General features: G+C 45.9%; 1 protein-coding gene across 1 annotated transcript in view; it reads left to right on the top strand.

Moving 5' to 3' along the window:
• The window catches only part of LOC137624548 (mitogen-activated protein kinase kinase kinase 4-like), a 242,614-nt gene that overhangs the window by 118,655 nt on the left and 107,592 nt on the right, over positions 1–16,367 (top strand). Inside the window, 1 exon segment of the mRNA XM_068355436.1 lies at positions 13,818–13,965. Coding sequence (XP_068211537.1) covers positions 13,818–13,965 — 148 coding nt within the window.

The raw sequence follows: 16,367 nt of genomic DNA on the forward strand, positions 1-16,367 counted from the left end.
CGGACCGGTGGACCGTGACAGTACTGAAGGAAGGGTACAGGTTGCCCTTCCTAGCGGACCCTCCACCTCTGATGCCAGACCAGCAGGCGGAGTGGCTAGCCCCCAAGGACCCCTTGAAAAAGACAGCTCTGCAGGGAGAGGTCTCAGAAATGTTGGCAAAAGGGGCAATGGAACCTGTCCAGAACCCAGGTCCGGGGTTCTACAGCAGGCTGTTCCTGGTGGAGAAAGCGACAGGAGGGTGGAGACCGGTCATAGACCTCTCAGCCCTCAACAAGTTCGTTTGCTAGACCGACTTCAAAATGGACACTCCGAAGTCGGTCTTGGCGTCCTTGAGAGAAGGGGACCTCATGATGTCAGTAGATCTCAAGGACGCTTACTTCCAAATCCCGGTTCATCCCTCCAGCAGGAAGTACCTACGGGTAAAATGGGGTACCCAAACATTTCAGTTCAAGACCCTCTGCTTCGGGCTGTCCACAGCCCCCAGGTCTTCACGACGGTCTCAGTCTGGGCACACGAACAGGGCATTCGCCTGATTCGGTACCTAGTCGACTGGTTGTTACTTTCAGCCTCAGAGGAAGTACTGAAGGAGCAAGGCGTGAAGCTGCTGCAGTTCTGCAACGTTCTGGGGATCACTATCAACCTAAAGAAGTCCCAACTGATGCCCTCCACCAGGATGACCTACCTCGGAATGGTCCTGGATTCCCGGTTGGTGAGAGCCTTCCCCTCCTCGGAAAGGCTGGACAACTTAGACCAGGTCCTCCGCCCCTTCCTGACGGACCAACCCAGGAGGGCGAAGGACTGGCAGAGACTGGTAGGCCACCTTGTGTCTTTGGAAAAACTGGTGCCCCAGGGCAGGCTGAAGCTCAGGGAGGTCCAGTGGAACATGAAAGAGAGCTGGAACCAGACGGACTCCCCCCACAAGGTGGTCCCGGTGTTCCCGAAGACGAAACAGGTCCTAGAATGGTGGGGCTGCAGGACGAACACCCTCAAGGGGATGCCCTTTGCAGCCGACCCCCCGGAGATGCTCCTGTTCACTGATGCATCGAAGAAGGGTTGGGGTGCCCATCTCCTAGGGAAGTCAGCAAGAGGGAGTTGGACGGCCCAAGAGAAGACCCAGCACATAAACGTGCAAGAGATGAGGGCAGTACGAAGGTCGTGCCAGGAGTTCGTCCACCTACTCCGGGGAAACACCGTGGCTCTGATGTGCGACAACGCCACGGTGGTAGCTTACATAAAGAAACAAGGAGGCCTAAGGTCGAAGGAGCTGTGCGTCCTCACGTTTGAACTTCTGGAGTGGGCCGAAGTGGAGCAGATCAGAATCTCGGCAAGGTTCATTCCGGGGAAAAGGAACGGCCTCAGCAGGATGGGGGAAGTGGTAGGGTCCAAATGGTCTCTGCACCCGGGAGTAGCCATAACCATCATTCAAAAATGGGGTTCGCCGGTGATGGACCTCTTCGCAACGAGGTTGAACTCTCAATTCCCCGTGTTCTGTTCTCCTGTGCCAGACCCAAAAGCGGAGTTCAAGGACGCCTTCCAACATCCTTGGGACAATCTCGACGTGTACGCTTTTCCCCCCTTTGGGATGCTCAGGCAGGTCCTCAACAGAGTAAGAAGGGCGGACAACCTGTGGATGACTTTGGTAGCGCCCTGGTGGCCGGAGAGAGAATGGTTCGTGGACCTAAGGGAGTTAGCGCAACAGCCGCCCTGGCCCCTTCCGGACAGGCCAGACCTTCTCCAGCAACCACACTTCCAAAGATTCCACGCGAATCCTCGGTCCCTTCGCCTTCACGCGTGGAGGGTCCTGAGGAGTGAGGGCTATTCGTCGAGTACAGCAACGAGGATGTCGGGCTACCTGAAACTATCATCAGCAGCGGTCTACCAGGCTAAGTGGGCCACGTTTACCAAATGGTGCACTGCTAGGGACATCAGGCCCCTAAAGGCCTCCAACCCGCAGATAGCGGACTTCCTAGTTTACCTCAGGGACGTGGTCAACATGTCCATCCCGGCCATCAAGGGTGTTCGTGCTGCTCTGGGCCAAGTTTTTCTCCTGAAGGGCATAGACCTGGGTAACTCCAATCATATCTCAATGCTCATTAAGAGCTTTGAGCAATCATGCCCCCCACAAGCTGTGAAGGTGCCACAATGGGATATGGTAAGGGTCCTGAAAAGGTTATCCGAGCCTCCGTTCAAGCCCTTGAAAGACATCGTGGACAAGGATCTCACTCTCAAGACAGTTTTCTTGCTGGCGTTAGCTTCAGCTAAACGGGTAAGCGAGATTCATGGTCTGTTCTACGAAGTTGCTCACTCGAAAGGTTGGCGAGAAGTCACATTCAAGTTCGTTCTTTCCTTCATAGCTAAGACCCAGAACCCTGCCGTATGGGACCCCAGGTTTGAAGGTTTCTCAATTCCGGCAATCCCCCGGTCGGACGACTCGAAGGATTTGCACCTGTGCCCCGTCAGGGCGTTGAGGAAATACTTGGAGAGGACAGCCAGACTCCGGCCCGAGATCAAAAGCCTTTTTGTTTCCACAGGCCTCGTGAAGAAGCCAGCATAAAAAAACACCATCTCTTTCTGGCTGCGGCAGGTCATCATCAGGGCCTACAGTAGGGCAGGTATTCTCCTGCCGGGAAAGCCCAGGCCCCATGACATTAGGGGCCTTAGTACTACATTGGCTTTCGAGAAGAATATGGCAGTGGGCCAGATCCTGAGGGCAGGCACTTGGGTGAACCAGTCTACCTTCACAGCTCACTATTTGAAGGACTATTCAAGAAAATCCCTGTACGAGTTCTCGATAGGTACCGTCGTTTCCGCGCTCCAAACGGTTTAAAGGTATAGCCTCAGTGATAACCGCGGGTAACAAGCACAAGAGACACAGGTTTGTTCCTTAAACCCCCTTGTACTTCCTTCCCCTTTTTCCGCTTCAAGTGGGCTCTGAGAGGGCCCTGAGCCGGAAACAAGTACCTCAACTGGGGGGAAGACATGTCCCCTAGGATTTCTTGCACAGTTGAGTTTCTTAGACACTAAGATGGGTTTTTGTGTGGTTTCCTCTCGATCGATTTTCTATGGGGTCAACACGGCCTAGCCTCCTTTCTAGGTCTCTGGATATTCGTCAGCACGGTCTCAAGAACTGTTTAGGGCCACGCCAACTTCCTAAAGTATAAGTCTCCTAAGAAAGTAGTTCGAGGTAAGTACTTCGTGTTGGAACAAATCACAAATTTTAAGTAATTTGTATTTTTCCTAACAGTACTTACCTCGAACTACTTTCGGGTAATGGCCCACCCTGCCTTCCCCGAGTTTCCCCTGGTATTCTTAGAGACCTTAGCTACCAGGGCGCGTATCACTCCGCCTGAGGTTACCCCTCATAGAAAATGGGTTTAGGGTAAACTACACAAAACTCTGGTCGGATGGGAAGGAGATCCAAGATACTCCTAAGAAAGTAGTTCGAGGTAAGTACTGTTAGGAAAAATACAAATTACTTAAAATTTGTGATTTTTATTGAAATTTTTGGATATACTTCATGTAAATTAAGTTTTAATAGTTTGAAAAACACTGAATAGGAAAGTACAGTATTAAGCAGTGTTGGCCATAACTGAATTAGCAGTATTTAAGATAATTCATAAATAAGTATACGCTACTAACATGATTCTCTCTCTCTCTCTCTCTCTCTCTCTCTCTCTCTCTCTCTCTCTCTCTCTCTCTCTCTCTCTCTCTCTCTCTCTTTATGTATTGTATATAGTATTTGATATTATTTTAATACTATTGTTACCTGATTTAACTATAAGAATTAGATTATGTAAGAGGATTTAGTAAAGGTGATCATTTGCTTGGCTTACCGTTCTGCGTGTAACACGCACACACACACTGAAGAGTTGCACAGAGCTCATTTTACTCTGAAAATTGCATGGTACTGTATATTTGATCTTGAATGGGATTTTTTGCATCACTTGCAATTCTGCTGTATATAATTGCTGTAATGTGTAGATACTATTTAGTGTGTATATATATATATATATATATATACCTATATATATATATATATATATATATATATATATATATATATAAATATATATATATATATATATATATACATATATATATATATATATATATATATATATATATATATTTATATATATATATTTGTGTATATATATATATATATATATATATATATATATATATATATATATATATATATATATATATATATATATATATATATATATATATTTATATATATATATATATATATATATATATATATATATATATATATATATATATATAGTATATATATATATATATATATATAGTATATATATATATTTATATATACAGTATATATATATATATATATATATATATATATATATATATATATATATATATATATATACAGTATATATATATATATATATATATATATATATATATACACAGTATATACAAAATGTATATTTGTTCCAACATGGAGTACTTACCTCGAACTACTTTCTTAGGAGTATCTGGGATTTCCTCCCAAGCGACCAGAATTTTGTGTAGTTTCCCCCCTCTCCGTTTTCTATAGTGGGTACCTCTGGCGGATGAATACGCGCCATGAGGCGACCCGGGGTCAGAGAGCGTGCTCGGCCAGGTCTCGACCACCAGTAAGTTTCTGGTCGTGACGTGATTAACATCTCGCCGCGCTCTCTTCACCCAGTGCGACCTTTTGTGTCCCGACGCGGTCCCCACGTGGTCCCCATGTGTTCATCCTAACCTTATCCACCTCTTTCCTCTGTGTCCCTGTGTCGATTGGTGCTTTAGTGTTTCATTACGGAGCATCCCCGCCATTGCCCCGGGGCTATGGCCGGTGAATCTTGTGGTGCCTTTTTCTCCAAGCCGGAGGTCGACCCCCACACCTTCGTGTAGGGGCAGTGTTTGTTCCCTTACAGCCACGTGTCCGGAGTGCGAGTCTTGGAACGAGATCCAGTGGGTGCGCTATGGCACGAAGAAAAAGAAAGCAGCCAAGAGATCGCCTAAGAAGGCTAGCATCTCCTCGCCTTTAGCGTCGCCCGATGCCTCATCGGAGAGGGGTTCCCTACCGCCTTCCCCTACCCAGAGTAGGGGACGAGGTAAGTCCGTTGCGGGGAAGCGGCCCATTGCCCTTCCCCAAGAGTCTGATATGTCTGTTGGTGAGGATGTTGTGTTGGTTCAGGCATGTGGGGGCGCCTGAGGGAGGGGCAGGAGTGTGTTCGGGAGACGAGGTCCTGGTGCCAGTAGGGCCCGTCTCTGCCGACGATCCGATGTGGGGGAATCTTGCTACGGCCTCTTCCCCCGCACCATGGGTGTGTATTTCAGATGCTTCAGCGACCGGGGGAGACGCCAAGAAAGAAGGAGAATCGCCGATTTCGGATCCCGTCGCCTGGGCGCCACCCAGGACGCCCTTCAGGCCGCCCATGAGACTGGAGGAAGAGTTCGACACCTGGTTCGCTCACAAGAATGTTCCTCAGTCTCCCCCGGCGCTGTCGTCAACGCTTCCGCCCGTCTTTCTACAGCCCTCTTCGCCAGTGGTCCGGCACGAAGATCCCCCAGCAACTCTAGACGTATCAGTCGACTCAGCGGGTTTGCTTTCCTCCCCGTCATTGTTCTCCTCCTCCTCGTCAGATTCGTTCTCCTCGGAAGATGAAGGTCCTAGGGACTCGAGGAGGAAACGGGAGAGGTCCCGCAGGAAAAGGTCGCGTAGGAAGAGGTCCCGCTCATGCTCACGCCACGCCAGGAGACGATCTAGGACCTCCAGGAAGAAATACAAGAGGAGCCGTTCATCTAAAGGTAAATGGGTGCGTGTCACGATCCCCCGGAGTCAACTCCTCAAGGCTACCTCCGCCCCGGGTGCCTCTGGCTGGCTCCCTAGAGCCCCTTCGTCACCCTCGCGGCACGGCTCCTCCAGCAGACCCGATCATCGTCGGAAGTCAACGCACCAGGTCACTGTAGACAAGCATAAGTCCGTGAAGGCTCCGGCTCCAACTGCCCAGCGGAAAGAATCGCTCCTTCGGCCTGGCAGCTTTGTCCCAGCGGATCCGCCGGCTCCGCGGGTCGCCGCGCCAATGGCTCGGCAGGAAAAGAAGATTCTACCTCCCCACGCTGATCCTTCCGTCATCGACGAGGCTCCCCATGTGGAGGATCAGATAACAAGGCCTTGTAGAAGGAGGAGAGTGCTTTTTGGACGACGTCTCCTCCTACCGGAAAATCTTGCACCACCATAGACTGGATGAGCCTAAGCCCTCGACAGAACAAGCCTGGCTCTCCGGGCTTAGCAGACTGGTAGACAACCTGGTTCAACAGAAGAAGCCTTCCCTAGCCCTACCCCTGGCGAGGGACGTGAAGCTGAATATGGACCACATAGACAGATTCATAGCCAGCCAAGCGGACGCCCCCAGGACCCAGGGTGCCTCCAAACTTCTCCCGGGACTTAAAACGCAAAAACGCTTTTATGTCCTGGAGGGTCGTCGCGGAGGTCCCCGTACGGTTGAGCCAGCGATCGCCATTCTGAACCAGGGAGTGGCAGAAGACAGGGCATCCTCTGCTCCAGTGTGCTTTTCACCAGGGGAAACCTCCATGATGGAGGATATGGCCCTAGACCTGGTGTACGTGTCTTCGTGGTTGGACTGGTGGGCCTGCACGTTGGTGGGGTTCCAGTCCTCTCATGACCTCTCCGTCCCCGAGAATCAGTCCTTACTAAGGGAGTCCTTACTAAGGGAACTGATCAGTTCGGGAGGAAAAGTTCTGAAGTTTCTCTCCTACCAGTCACTCTCTCAAGCAGCCAACTGGGTTCTGCGGAAGAGGGACACAGTGCTGAGCAAGTTGGTGCGGAGGTTACCCGAACGGGAGGCGAGGGCATTGAGGAACTCACCAGTTTGGGGCGAGTCTGTGTTCCCCCTGAAGGCGGTCGAGGAGGTGATGGAGTGGGTCAGGAAACTTAAAGAAGCGGGAGAGCCCAGACCCCCGCCTGCAAGACTGCCAGCTCACAGGAGACCCTCTTCAGACGTCCCTCACCCGTCCCATGTTTTGCCAGTCCAACCGAGGAGGGAGTCCCCGTCGGTGTCTTGGCACCAAGCCCCGCAGCCCTCCCGTAGGGATAGTTCAACCCCACAGTCAAACTTTAGGCCCTCCTATCCAAACTCCAGGAGAGGGCGATCCAGCCGCGCCTCTAGGAGGAGATAGGAAGAGAGGCCCCCTAGTCCTGCCGAAGCCTCAGGTAGAGGGATGCCTCAAACACTCTTGGCAAGCTTGGCGGGACTACGGAGCGGATCCGTGGACCGTAGCAGTACTGAAGGACGGGTACAGGTTGCCATTCCTAGTGGAACCGTCCCCTCTGATCCCAGACCAACAGGCGGAGTGGTTGGCGCCCAAGGACCCCTTGAGAAGAACTGCATTGCAGGAGGGACTGTCGGCCATGCTCGCCAAAGGGGCGTTAGAACCAGTCAGGAATCCCGGGCCGGGGTTCTACAGCAGACTCTTCCTGGTGGAGAAAGCGACAGGGGGTTGGATGCCGGTCATAGATCTGTCGGCCCTCAACAAGTTTATGTGCAAGACCGACCTCAAGATGGACACCCCGAAGTCGGTGTTGGCGGCCTTGAGGGAAGGGGACTTCATGATGTCCGTAGACCTTCAGGACGCCTACTTTCAGATACCTGTCCACCCCTCCAGCAGGAAGTTCCTAAGAGTAAAATGGGGTACCCAAGCGTTGCAATTCAGAACCCTCTGCTTCGGACTGTCAACAGCTCCTCAGGTCTTCACGAGGGTCTTCGCAACAGTCTCAGCCTGGGCACACGAGCAGGGCATCCGCTTGATTCGTTATCTAGACGACTGGTTGTTGTTTTCAGCCTCAGAGGGAACACTGAGGGGGCAAGGCGCGAAGCTTCTACGGTTCTGCAGGGACTTGGGTATCACCATCAACCTGGAAAAGTCGCAGCTGACGCCCTCCACCAGGATGACCTACCTGGGGATGGTTCTAGACTCCCAGTTGGTAAGGGCCTTCCCTTCCTCGGAGAGGCTAGACAATCTGGATCAGATACTTCAACCCTTCCTAATGGACCAGCCCAGGAGAGCCAAGGACTGGCAGAGATTGGTAGGCCACCTTGTGTCGAAGAAGTTGGTCCCCCAGGGGAGGCTCAAACTCAGGGGAGTTCAATGGAACCTGAAGGAGCTCTGGACCCCGGGGGGACTCCCCGCACAAAATAGTCCTGGTGTTCCCGGAGACAAAGGAAGTCCTGAAGTGGTGGCACGACAGGACAAACACCCTCAAAGGAATGCCCGTCGCAATCGATCCTCCGGAGATGCTGCTGTTCATGGACGCATCGAAGGAGGGTTGGGGAGCCCACGTTCTCGACGAGTCAGCAAAAGGGAAATGGTCCCTTGAGGAGAAGAGCCGTCACATAAACGTGCTAGAGCATGCTGAGAATTCGTCCATCTACTCCGGGGAAACACCGTGGCTCTGATGTGCGACAATGCCACGGTGGTGGCCTACATGAAGAAGCAAGGAGGACTGAAGTCGAAGGAGCTGTGCAGTCTCACGACGCAATTCCTGGAATGGGTGACGGAAGAACAGATCGAGGTTACAGCCAGGTTCATTCCAGGAAAGAAGAACGTTCTAGCCGACAGCTAGGGTCGGAGTGGTCCTTACACCCAGGAGTGGCCTGGACGGTCATCCTGAAGTGGGGTTCGCCGGTGATGGACCTCTTCGCCACGAGACTAAACGCACAGCTCCCCGTGTTTTGTTCTCCTGTGCCAGACCCAACAGCAGCGTTCGAGGACGCCTTTCAACACCCTTGGGACAATCTCGACATGTATGCCTTCCCGCCCTTTGGTATGCTCAGACAAGTTCTCAACAGAGTGAGGTGGGCGAACAACCTATGGATGACTTTGGTAGCGCCCTGGTGGCCGAAGAGAGAATGGTTCGCGGACCTAAAGGAACTGGCGCGCCTCCCCCCTTGGCCCCTTCCAGACAGGCCAGACCTCCTCCGTCAACCACACTTCCAAAGGTTTCACGAAAACCCTCGGTCCCTCCGCCTATACGCGTGGAGGTTATCGAGCGCCTCCTGAAGAGGGAAGTATACTCGTCGAAGACCGCAACAAGGATGTCGGGGTACCTAAGACGGTCCTCGGTCGCGGTATACCAGGCAAAGTGGGCCACCTTTACTAAATGGTGCGCCTCACAAAATATCAGGCCGTTGGAGGCCTCCATTCATGAGATAGCCGACTTCCTGGTCTATCTGAGAGACGACGTGGGTACATCCATTCCAGCCATCAAGGGAGTCCGGGCGGCGTTGGACCAAGTCTTCCTCCTGAAAGGCATTGATCTAGGAGCATCTAGACAAATCTCGATGCTCATCAGGAGTTTCGAACAGTCGTGTTTTCCCCAGGCCTCGAGGGTGCCCCAGTGGGATGTGGCTAGAGTGCTTAAAGTTCTGTCAGAGCCGCCCTTCGAACCCCTCAAAGATATTCTGGACAAGGAGCTTACCCTCAAGACGATCTTCCTGTTAGCCCTTGCGTCAGCGAAGAGAGTAAGTGAGCTCCATGGGCTGTCATACGAGGTCTCGCACTCGAAGGGTTGGCGGAAAGCAACTTTCAGATTCTTACCTAACTTTGTAGCCAAGACTCAGAACCCAGCATACTGGGACCCTAGGTTTGAGGGGTTCTCAGTGCCAGCGATCCCGCGTTCGGACAACCCGAGGGACTTGTTACTGTGCCCAGTCAGAGCGGTGCGAAAGTACCTAGAGAGAACGTCCAGGCTTTGGCCTGGGATCAAGAGTCTGTTCGTCTCCTCAGGGCTAGTGAAGCTGCCAGTCTCCAAGAATACGGTCTCTTTCTGGTTACGGCAGGTAATTATGAGAGCTTACGACAGCTCTGGAGTCTCCCTTCCGGGAAAGCCTAGACCCCATGATATTAGGGGCCTGAGTACTTCATTGGCCTTCGAGAGGAACATGGCAGTGGGCCAGATCTTGAAGGCAGGCACTTGGTCCAGACAGTCCACCTTTACGGCTCACTACCTAAAGGACTGTTCTAGGAAATCTTTGGACGGCTTCTCTCTTGGTCCCGTCATTTCTGTGCTCCAGAAGATTTAAAGGCGTAGCCCCGGGGAAGCCGTGGGCGGTAAGTACAAGAGACACAGGTTCCTTCCTTATCTTTCCCACCGTATCACCCTTCCCCTCCATTACCCTTGATCCCTTCACCTACCATGGGGAACACGTTCAGTTGGATGCATGTCTCCAAATACACTTACAGAGGTGAGTTACTTAGACACTAAGTTAGTTTTTTGCATAGTTTTCCCTAGTTCTTGTTTCTCTTTTGAGGTCAGTAGAACCTAGCCTCCTATCTAGGTTCGTTTTTCCCTTCTCCAGACAGTCTCTCAGTCTGGATGGCCACTCCCACCTCCTAAAGTATAAGTCTCCCAAGAAAGTAGTTCGAGGTAAGTACTCCATGTTGGAACAAATCACAAATTTTAAGTAATTTGTATTTTTCCTAACAGTACTTACCTCGAACTACTTTCGGGTTATGGCCCACCTATCCTGCCCCGAGTGCCTTACAGGACTTTTGGAACCTTATCTATCATAAACTTACTGGTGGTCGAGACCTGGCCGAGCACGCTCTCTAACCCCGGGTCGCCTCATGGCGCGTATTCATCCGCCAGAGGTACCCACTATAGAAAACGGAGATAGGGGAAACTACACAAAATTCTGGTCTGTTGGGAGGAGATCGAGGTAAGTACTGTTAGGAAAAATACAAATTACTTAAAATTTGTATATATATATATATATATATATATATATATATATATATATATATATAAATATATATATATATATATATATATATATATATATATATATATATATACATATATATATATACATATATATATATATATATATATATATATATATATATATACCAGTATATATATATATATTATATATATATTATACATACTGTATATATATTATATATATATATATATATATATATATATATATATATATATATATATATATATATACACACATACTGTATTCATGATTGTTAATCATATGAAAAGGTGGGTAGCATTAAAGTTCAAAACTTGAATTTACTCTGCTGACATATCTGGCTTATGAGCATTACAAGGAAATATTTATGTTCAATCATCCATGTTTGTAAAGGAAATAATTTTAGAATATTATAATTGCTGTATTGGCGAATATTATTATTTCAGAGTGCAGCTTATTAACACCAAATATTTATACATGTGTGAAATATCTCATTCATAACTATTGTAGAAAATATTAACTTGTTTATGATTTACTGGTACTTATCTCTAACAATGACTTACATTTTATTTTCTGTTTTAAGGTAACACCCTTTTTCCAATTTTCCTCAATGCCTTCTAATCTGCAAAGACAAAACTCCAAGGATAAGATAAAGACTTCATATTTTGCTCATTTATTTCCTGACAGCTCATATCTATCACCAGGTCTACATAGTAGCCTAATGCCCCAATTAAATTGACCTTAGCTTTTCAGGCTTCTGTACTTGACTACGTTTCTTGGATGATTTCTAGCTTGGCAAAATTTCTTTTGATGGTGTGCATTTTTTTTCATAAATATCTTGAATTGGATGTTAAGAATAAAGTAAGATTTTTTCAAGTCTGAAGCTAAATGGGAGGACTGTTAGCTGTTGGATTGCTTAACTGTGTTGAATTGTCGGCTGTCTTTGTTACTTATCAGAAATGTTTTTAACATGACTGTGTTATTTATCTGGCTTTTTCTTAAACATATATTTTACTCATCAGTCTTATTAATACATGACTTACTTCCTAACATACCAGTTTCTTACTTTTCTTTACTCACCAAACTTTCTTGTTCTTATTTACCAGACTTTATTACTTGCTCTTATTTACCAGGCTGTCTTACTTACCCCGACTTATTTTTACTTGTCATATTTTCTTACATAACAGAAAGTTAGGTCTCCAATGCATCTGAGAGTAAAGAGGCTGTGTAGACAACCATCATCCAATCTAAAACATTGAATCTTTAGTAACAGGATTTAAATCAGAATTCTCTGAAATACCAAAGGCATTGGAATAATATAGGCGCACTGATTATGTCTCTAGAAAAACACAATCTGAAGGCACTGGGACATTCTGGAGTAAATTGTTATATTTGTTACTCGGGACTTTAGCAAACACTAGCTGTGTATGTACATCATCCTGGTGAAGAGCTTCAAATCATATAAGTTTATATACTGGTGCCTTTTGTTACGTACATCTACAAAATGTCATTATGTGCCCAACTATATTTACAGTAGATTGGGAGACTTGCATGCCTTTTCCAAGTAAGTAAATTTGTAAACTATGCCAGTAACTGATTCATGGATTCCATGAAGCTGGTTACAATCCTCCTCATAAGTGTGGCTACAAGGCTTGTGTGGCTTAAAACTCTGCATGAAACTATGTTATAGGGTGTCTTCAAGGTTATCTCTTTTGTGGTAATCTTCCCAAGGGTATATTTTTTTGTCTTTATGCTGTTCCTTAGTCAGTTTTGTGGTTAATTGTAGTATTTTCTCTTTACTTTAGTGTTCCTTATCAATTTGGTGGAGTATGAGTTGTTAGTCATCAGCTGGCTGATACTATCTAGTCCTGCGAGTACAGCTTTCCATGCTGGGAGAAAGGACCCTTCTAATGTGGATACTGTACCATGGGGACTCAGACCTTTGCTAATATGTACATTGCCTTTATAAAAGAAGATACTTCAAATGTATGTCTGGTATTTGGATTATGAAAGGTGCAGGGATTATGTTATCAATGGCAGAGGAGCAGATGCTCTTAGACAAATTTGATCTTCGTCTTTACTACTGAAGCAGAGAATATTTCCTTGTCTTGCTCTCCTTGCCACCAGAAATCATACCCAGTATGTCATCTGTGTCCACAGAAAGTTCAAATGTATTGGTCTGCCTTAATGCTGAGGGAAAGTATCCAAATTTATACAACAGTCAATTATGTGCCATCCCAAAGCTTGGCCCCGGGTATTTTAATTTTGCATGCAGTACTTATACAGCAACTAGTGATTTGAGAGGCAGGCCCTAGGCTGGATGATTGGAAGTATAAACATAAAGTTCTTTACTCATAGACTGTTGTCATTGTAAGCAAATGAAAATTGATACATGTTGCATTTTATTTTACTGTATAGAGATTAATATTTTGTTTATTTTCTTTTTTTATTACTATCTATAATGATGATATTTTTTTAAGTTCATAGCAATAGATATGACTTGATCCTATGGTATACAGTACCTGATTTTAAATGTGTACTAAGCATTCTCATTATTAGAAAACATCATATAGTGAAAAATGGACTAGCAAGTCTATATTTTCATTAGCAACTGGTAGATCATAAAATAGATTTTTCATGTTTTGGATTGACAAATCTAGCTGTTTATCTGAAGATTATTTAAGAATAGCTGACCAACTTTTCAAGTATTGGTGAAAATTTTCTAGTGTAATAATGGCTGATGAAGTTACACTACTAGTTTTTATTGGCTTCTTTTGATAGTGATTTGTAATTAATTTTGACAAATTTTTGTGTGTTTGCAGTTACTTCTAGTGTTATATCATTTCACATGTTAATTCTGTGGTTGCCTCTTTTTTATTTTAAATTCATTGTGAGCTTGACGCAAAATTGAATTTTTGGCTTTATCCTACTGTATTTTAAGTACGATTTAGTTGTAGTATGTTAGTAAGGTTTTAATCTCTTGATCTTTTGTAATAAGGTAATTAGGTTAAAATATTTTAATGTTCACAGGAAGTATGTGGAGAAGTTGTTGCGTAACAAAGGTATGAAAAAGACCTTTGACAAAGTGAATGAGGTGATACGAGATGTCATGTACCGTAGTACTTGCATTCTGGAAGAGTCCCATCATGGTAAAGCACTAGAAGGCTCAAGTAGAAAGGTGAGAATATCAATCATACAAATTTTAATTAATGCATATTATAATGAAAGAGATAGTTTTGAATCATCATCATCATCATCATCATCATCTATGCCTATTGAGGCAAAGGGCTCGGTTAGATTTAGCCAATCGTCTCTATCCTGAGCTTTTAATTAAGTACTTTTCCATTCATCATCGCATATCATATATCACTTATTTTTCACGCAGAAGTTCCTTTAGGAAAGATGATGACCCTTGTTTTGTCAGGATAGTAATCATCTTTAATCATGTCAGTGTAATAACGTTCAACTTTGAGGAGTTAATGTAGTTTGGAAATACTTGTAGTTCCCATGAAACATTTTAGTTCATGTACAAAATACAAACCATTGTCCTTTAGGTAGGGAATATGTTTTCAGCGTGAGCTGGATGGCCATTGTATCTCGTTACAATTAAGGGACAGATGAAAGCAAGGGCAAGGAACCCGCCCCCTTAACGTAGAAGTTTCTTCACTTTTGGTTTTGGCTTCATTGAATAGACATACTGATGCACTGGTGCGTTCTTAATCAAACATTTCATTTTGCTTTTCTTTTAGGAAGTGAATGCTGTAGATTTTTATGGGAAGCGAGACACTCGTTCGTGGGGTATGGACTTTACATCCAGCTTTTGTTAAATTGGCTCCAGGTCCACTCTCTATGCTCTTGCTAAGGGCATGATTGTTCACAATCAAACCTGTGTGTCGAGTGTAGGTTATGGCCTTCTTTCCTGTGTTAGATACATGCTTTGAGGCTGAGGAAACGAGCTTTGCTTCTTCCTTCTTCCTTCTGCTCGTTGAGTGTGTCTGCTAATGTGCTTACACTCTTGGTTTGATCCCCAGGGTGTCTGTGTCTAGAGCAGGGAGGCTTTGGATCTCTGTCGTCAGGCTCTCTAGTTTTGGTGGCATGTGGGGTTCATCTAGTGTTCACTGAACCCCATCAGAGGGTGGAGGCTTTCTTCGTTTGTGATACCACTGACAAAGATTGTGACCTAAGGAAGGTTTTGGGCTCTGTACATCTTTCAGGTGGGATCCTCAGTGCCAGTGTCCCCTTGATGACACCAGTAGTGAAGGGTAAGATCAGTGTTTCTCCAGTATCAGTGTATCCTATGATGTCTGCAGTGGTTTCCCCTCCCTGGTGGGCAGTGGGGCCGAAAGGACGTGTTCTTCTGGTTTTGGGGGTTTCCAGTGCATCTCTCCAGACCGGGTCACCCCTTAACTCCCATTAAAGGAGCGTCATTGTCTAGGTTTCTCAGACTTCGACTCCTTTCCTTTCAGAGCCTTAAAGAGGGTTGGAAAGTGGTAGAAATTTGCACGTTCTTCTTTCTCCTCTTCCTCGTCGTCCTCTTTAACATCCAACTCTTCACTTCTTCCAAGATGATGTAAGATCATGGTGAAGATGGTCAATGCAAGACTGGTGTGGTACCTGGAAAAGAAGTGGATTTAGGAAAATGCACTCAACAACTGATGTGTTGATACGACTGGAGTCTTATTTGTGAAGCCATTGCTTCCAAACAGCATCATGTAACAGTCTTTTTTTACCTTGAGAAGGCATATGACGCTGCATGGAGATATGGTATACTTAAAACTATTCATGAATTGGGATCAAAAGGAGAGCTACCACTGTTTATTAAATCATTTCTTTCACATAGAGTTTTTCAAGTGAGAGTGGGCGAAGCTCTATATGAGAGGAAATGTCAGGAAGGAGGAGTTCCCCAGGGTAGTGGGCTGAATGTAACCCTATTTGCACTAGCATTTAATGGGATATCCTCAGCCATTCCCCAAGATATTCTCTCAAAACTATTTGTGGATGATTTCTCCATATCATTTGCTGGAGCTAGAATGGCAATGATTGAGAGAAAACTACAACTCGCAATTGACAAATTTATGCTGTGGGCTGATATGAATGGGTTCAAGTTTTCAACAAGCAAAACTACTATTGTCCATTTCTGTTATATCCGGGGAGTACATCCATACCCGGATATATACGTGAAAGGTCAACGGATCCCATGTGTAGGTGAAGCTAAATTTTTTGGATTGATTTTTGATTGTAGGCTTACAAGGGTTCCTCACTTAAAGGCATTAAAAGCTAAATGTCTTGAGGCTCTGAATCTTTTAAAAGTATTGTCCCATACATCATGGGGGCCAGACCGTAAAACTATTTTAAAATTATATAAGGCCTTAATTTTTTCAAAAATTGGTTATGGGTGTGAAATATACTCTTCAGCCACCCCAAGCCGGTTAAAGATATTAGATTCAATAGATCATGCTGGTATTAGATTGTCCTCAGGAGCATTTAGAACCTCACCTATCCCAAGTCTCCTTGTTGATGCTGGAGAGTTACCTTTAGACCATAACCAAATGTCTTCTATTATTCGGTATTGGTTTAGGT

The sequence above is a fragment of the Palaemon carinicauda genome, chromosome 31 (genome assembly GCF_036898095.1).
Source record: "Palaemon carinicauda isolate YSFRI2023 chromosome 31, ASM3689809v2, whole genome shotgun sequence".
Taxonomy (NCBI): Eukaryota; Metazoa; Arthropoda; class Malacostraca; order Decapoda; family Palaemonidae; genus Palaemon; species Palaemon carinicauda.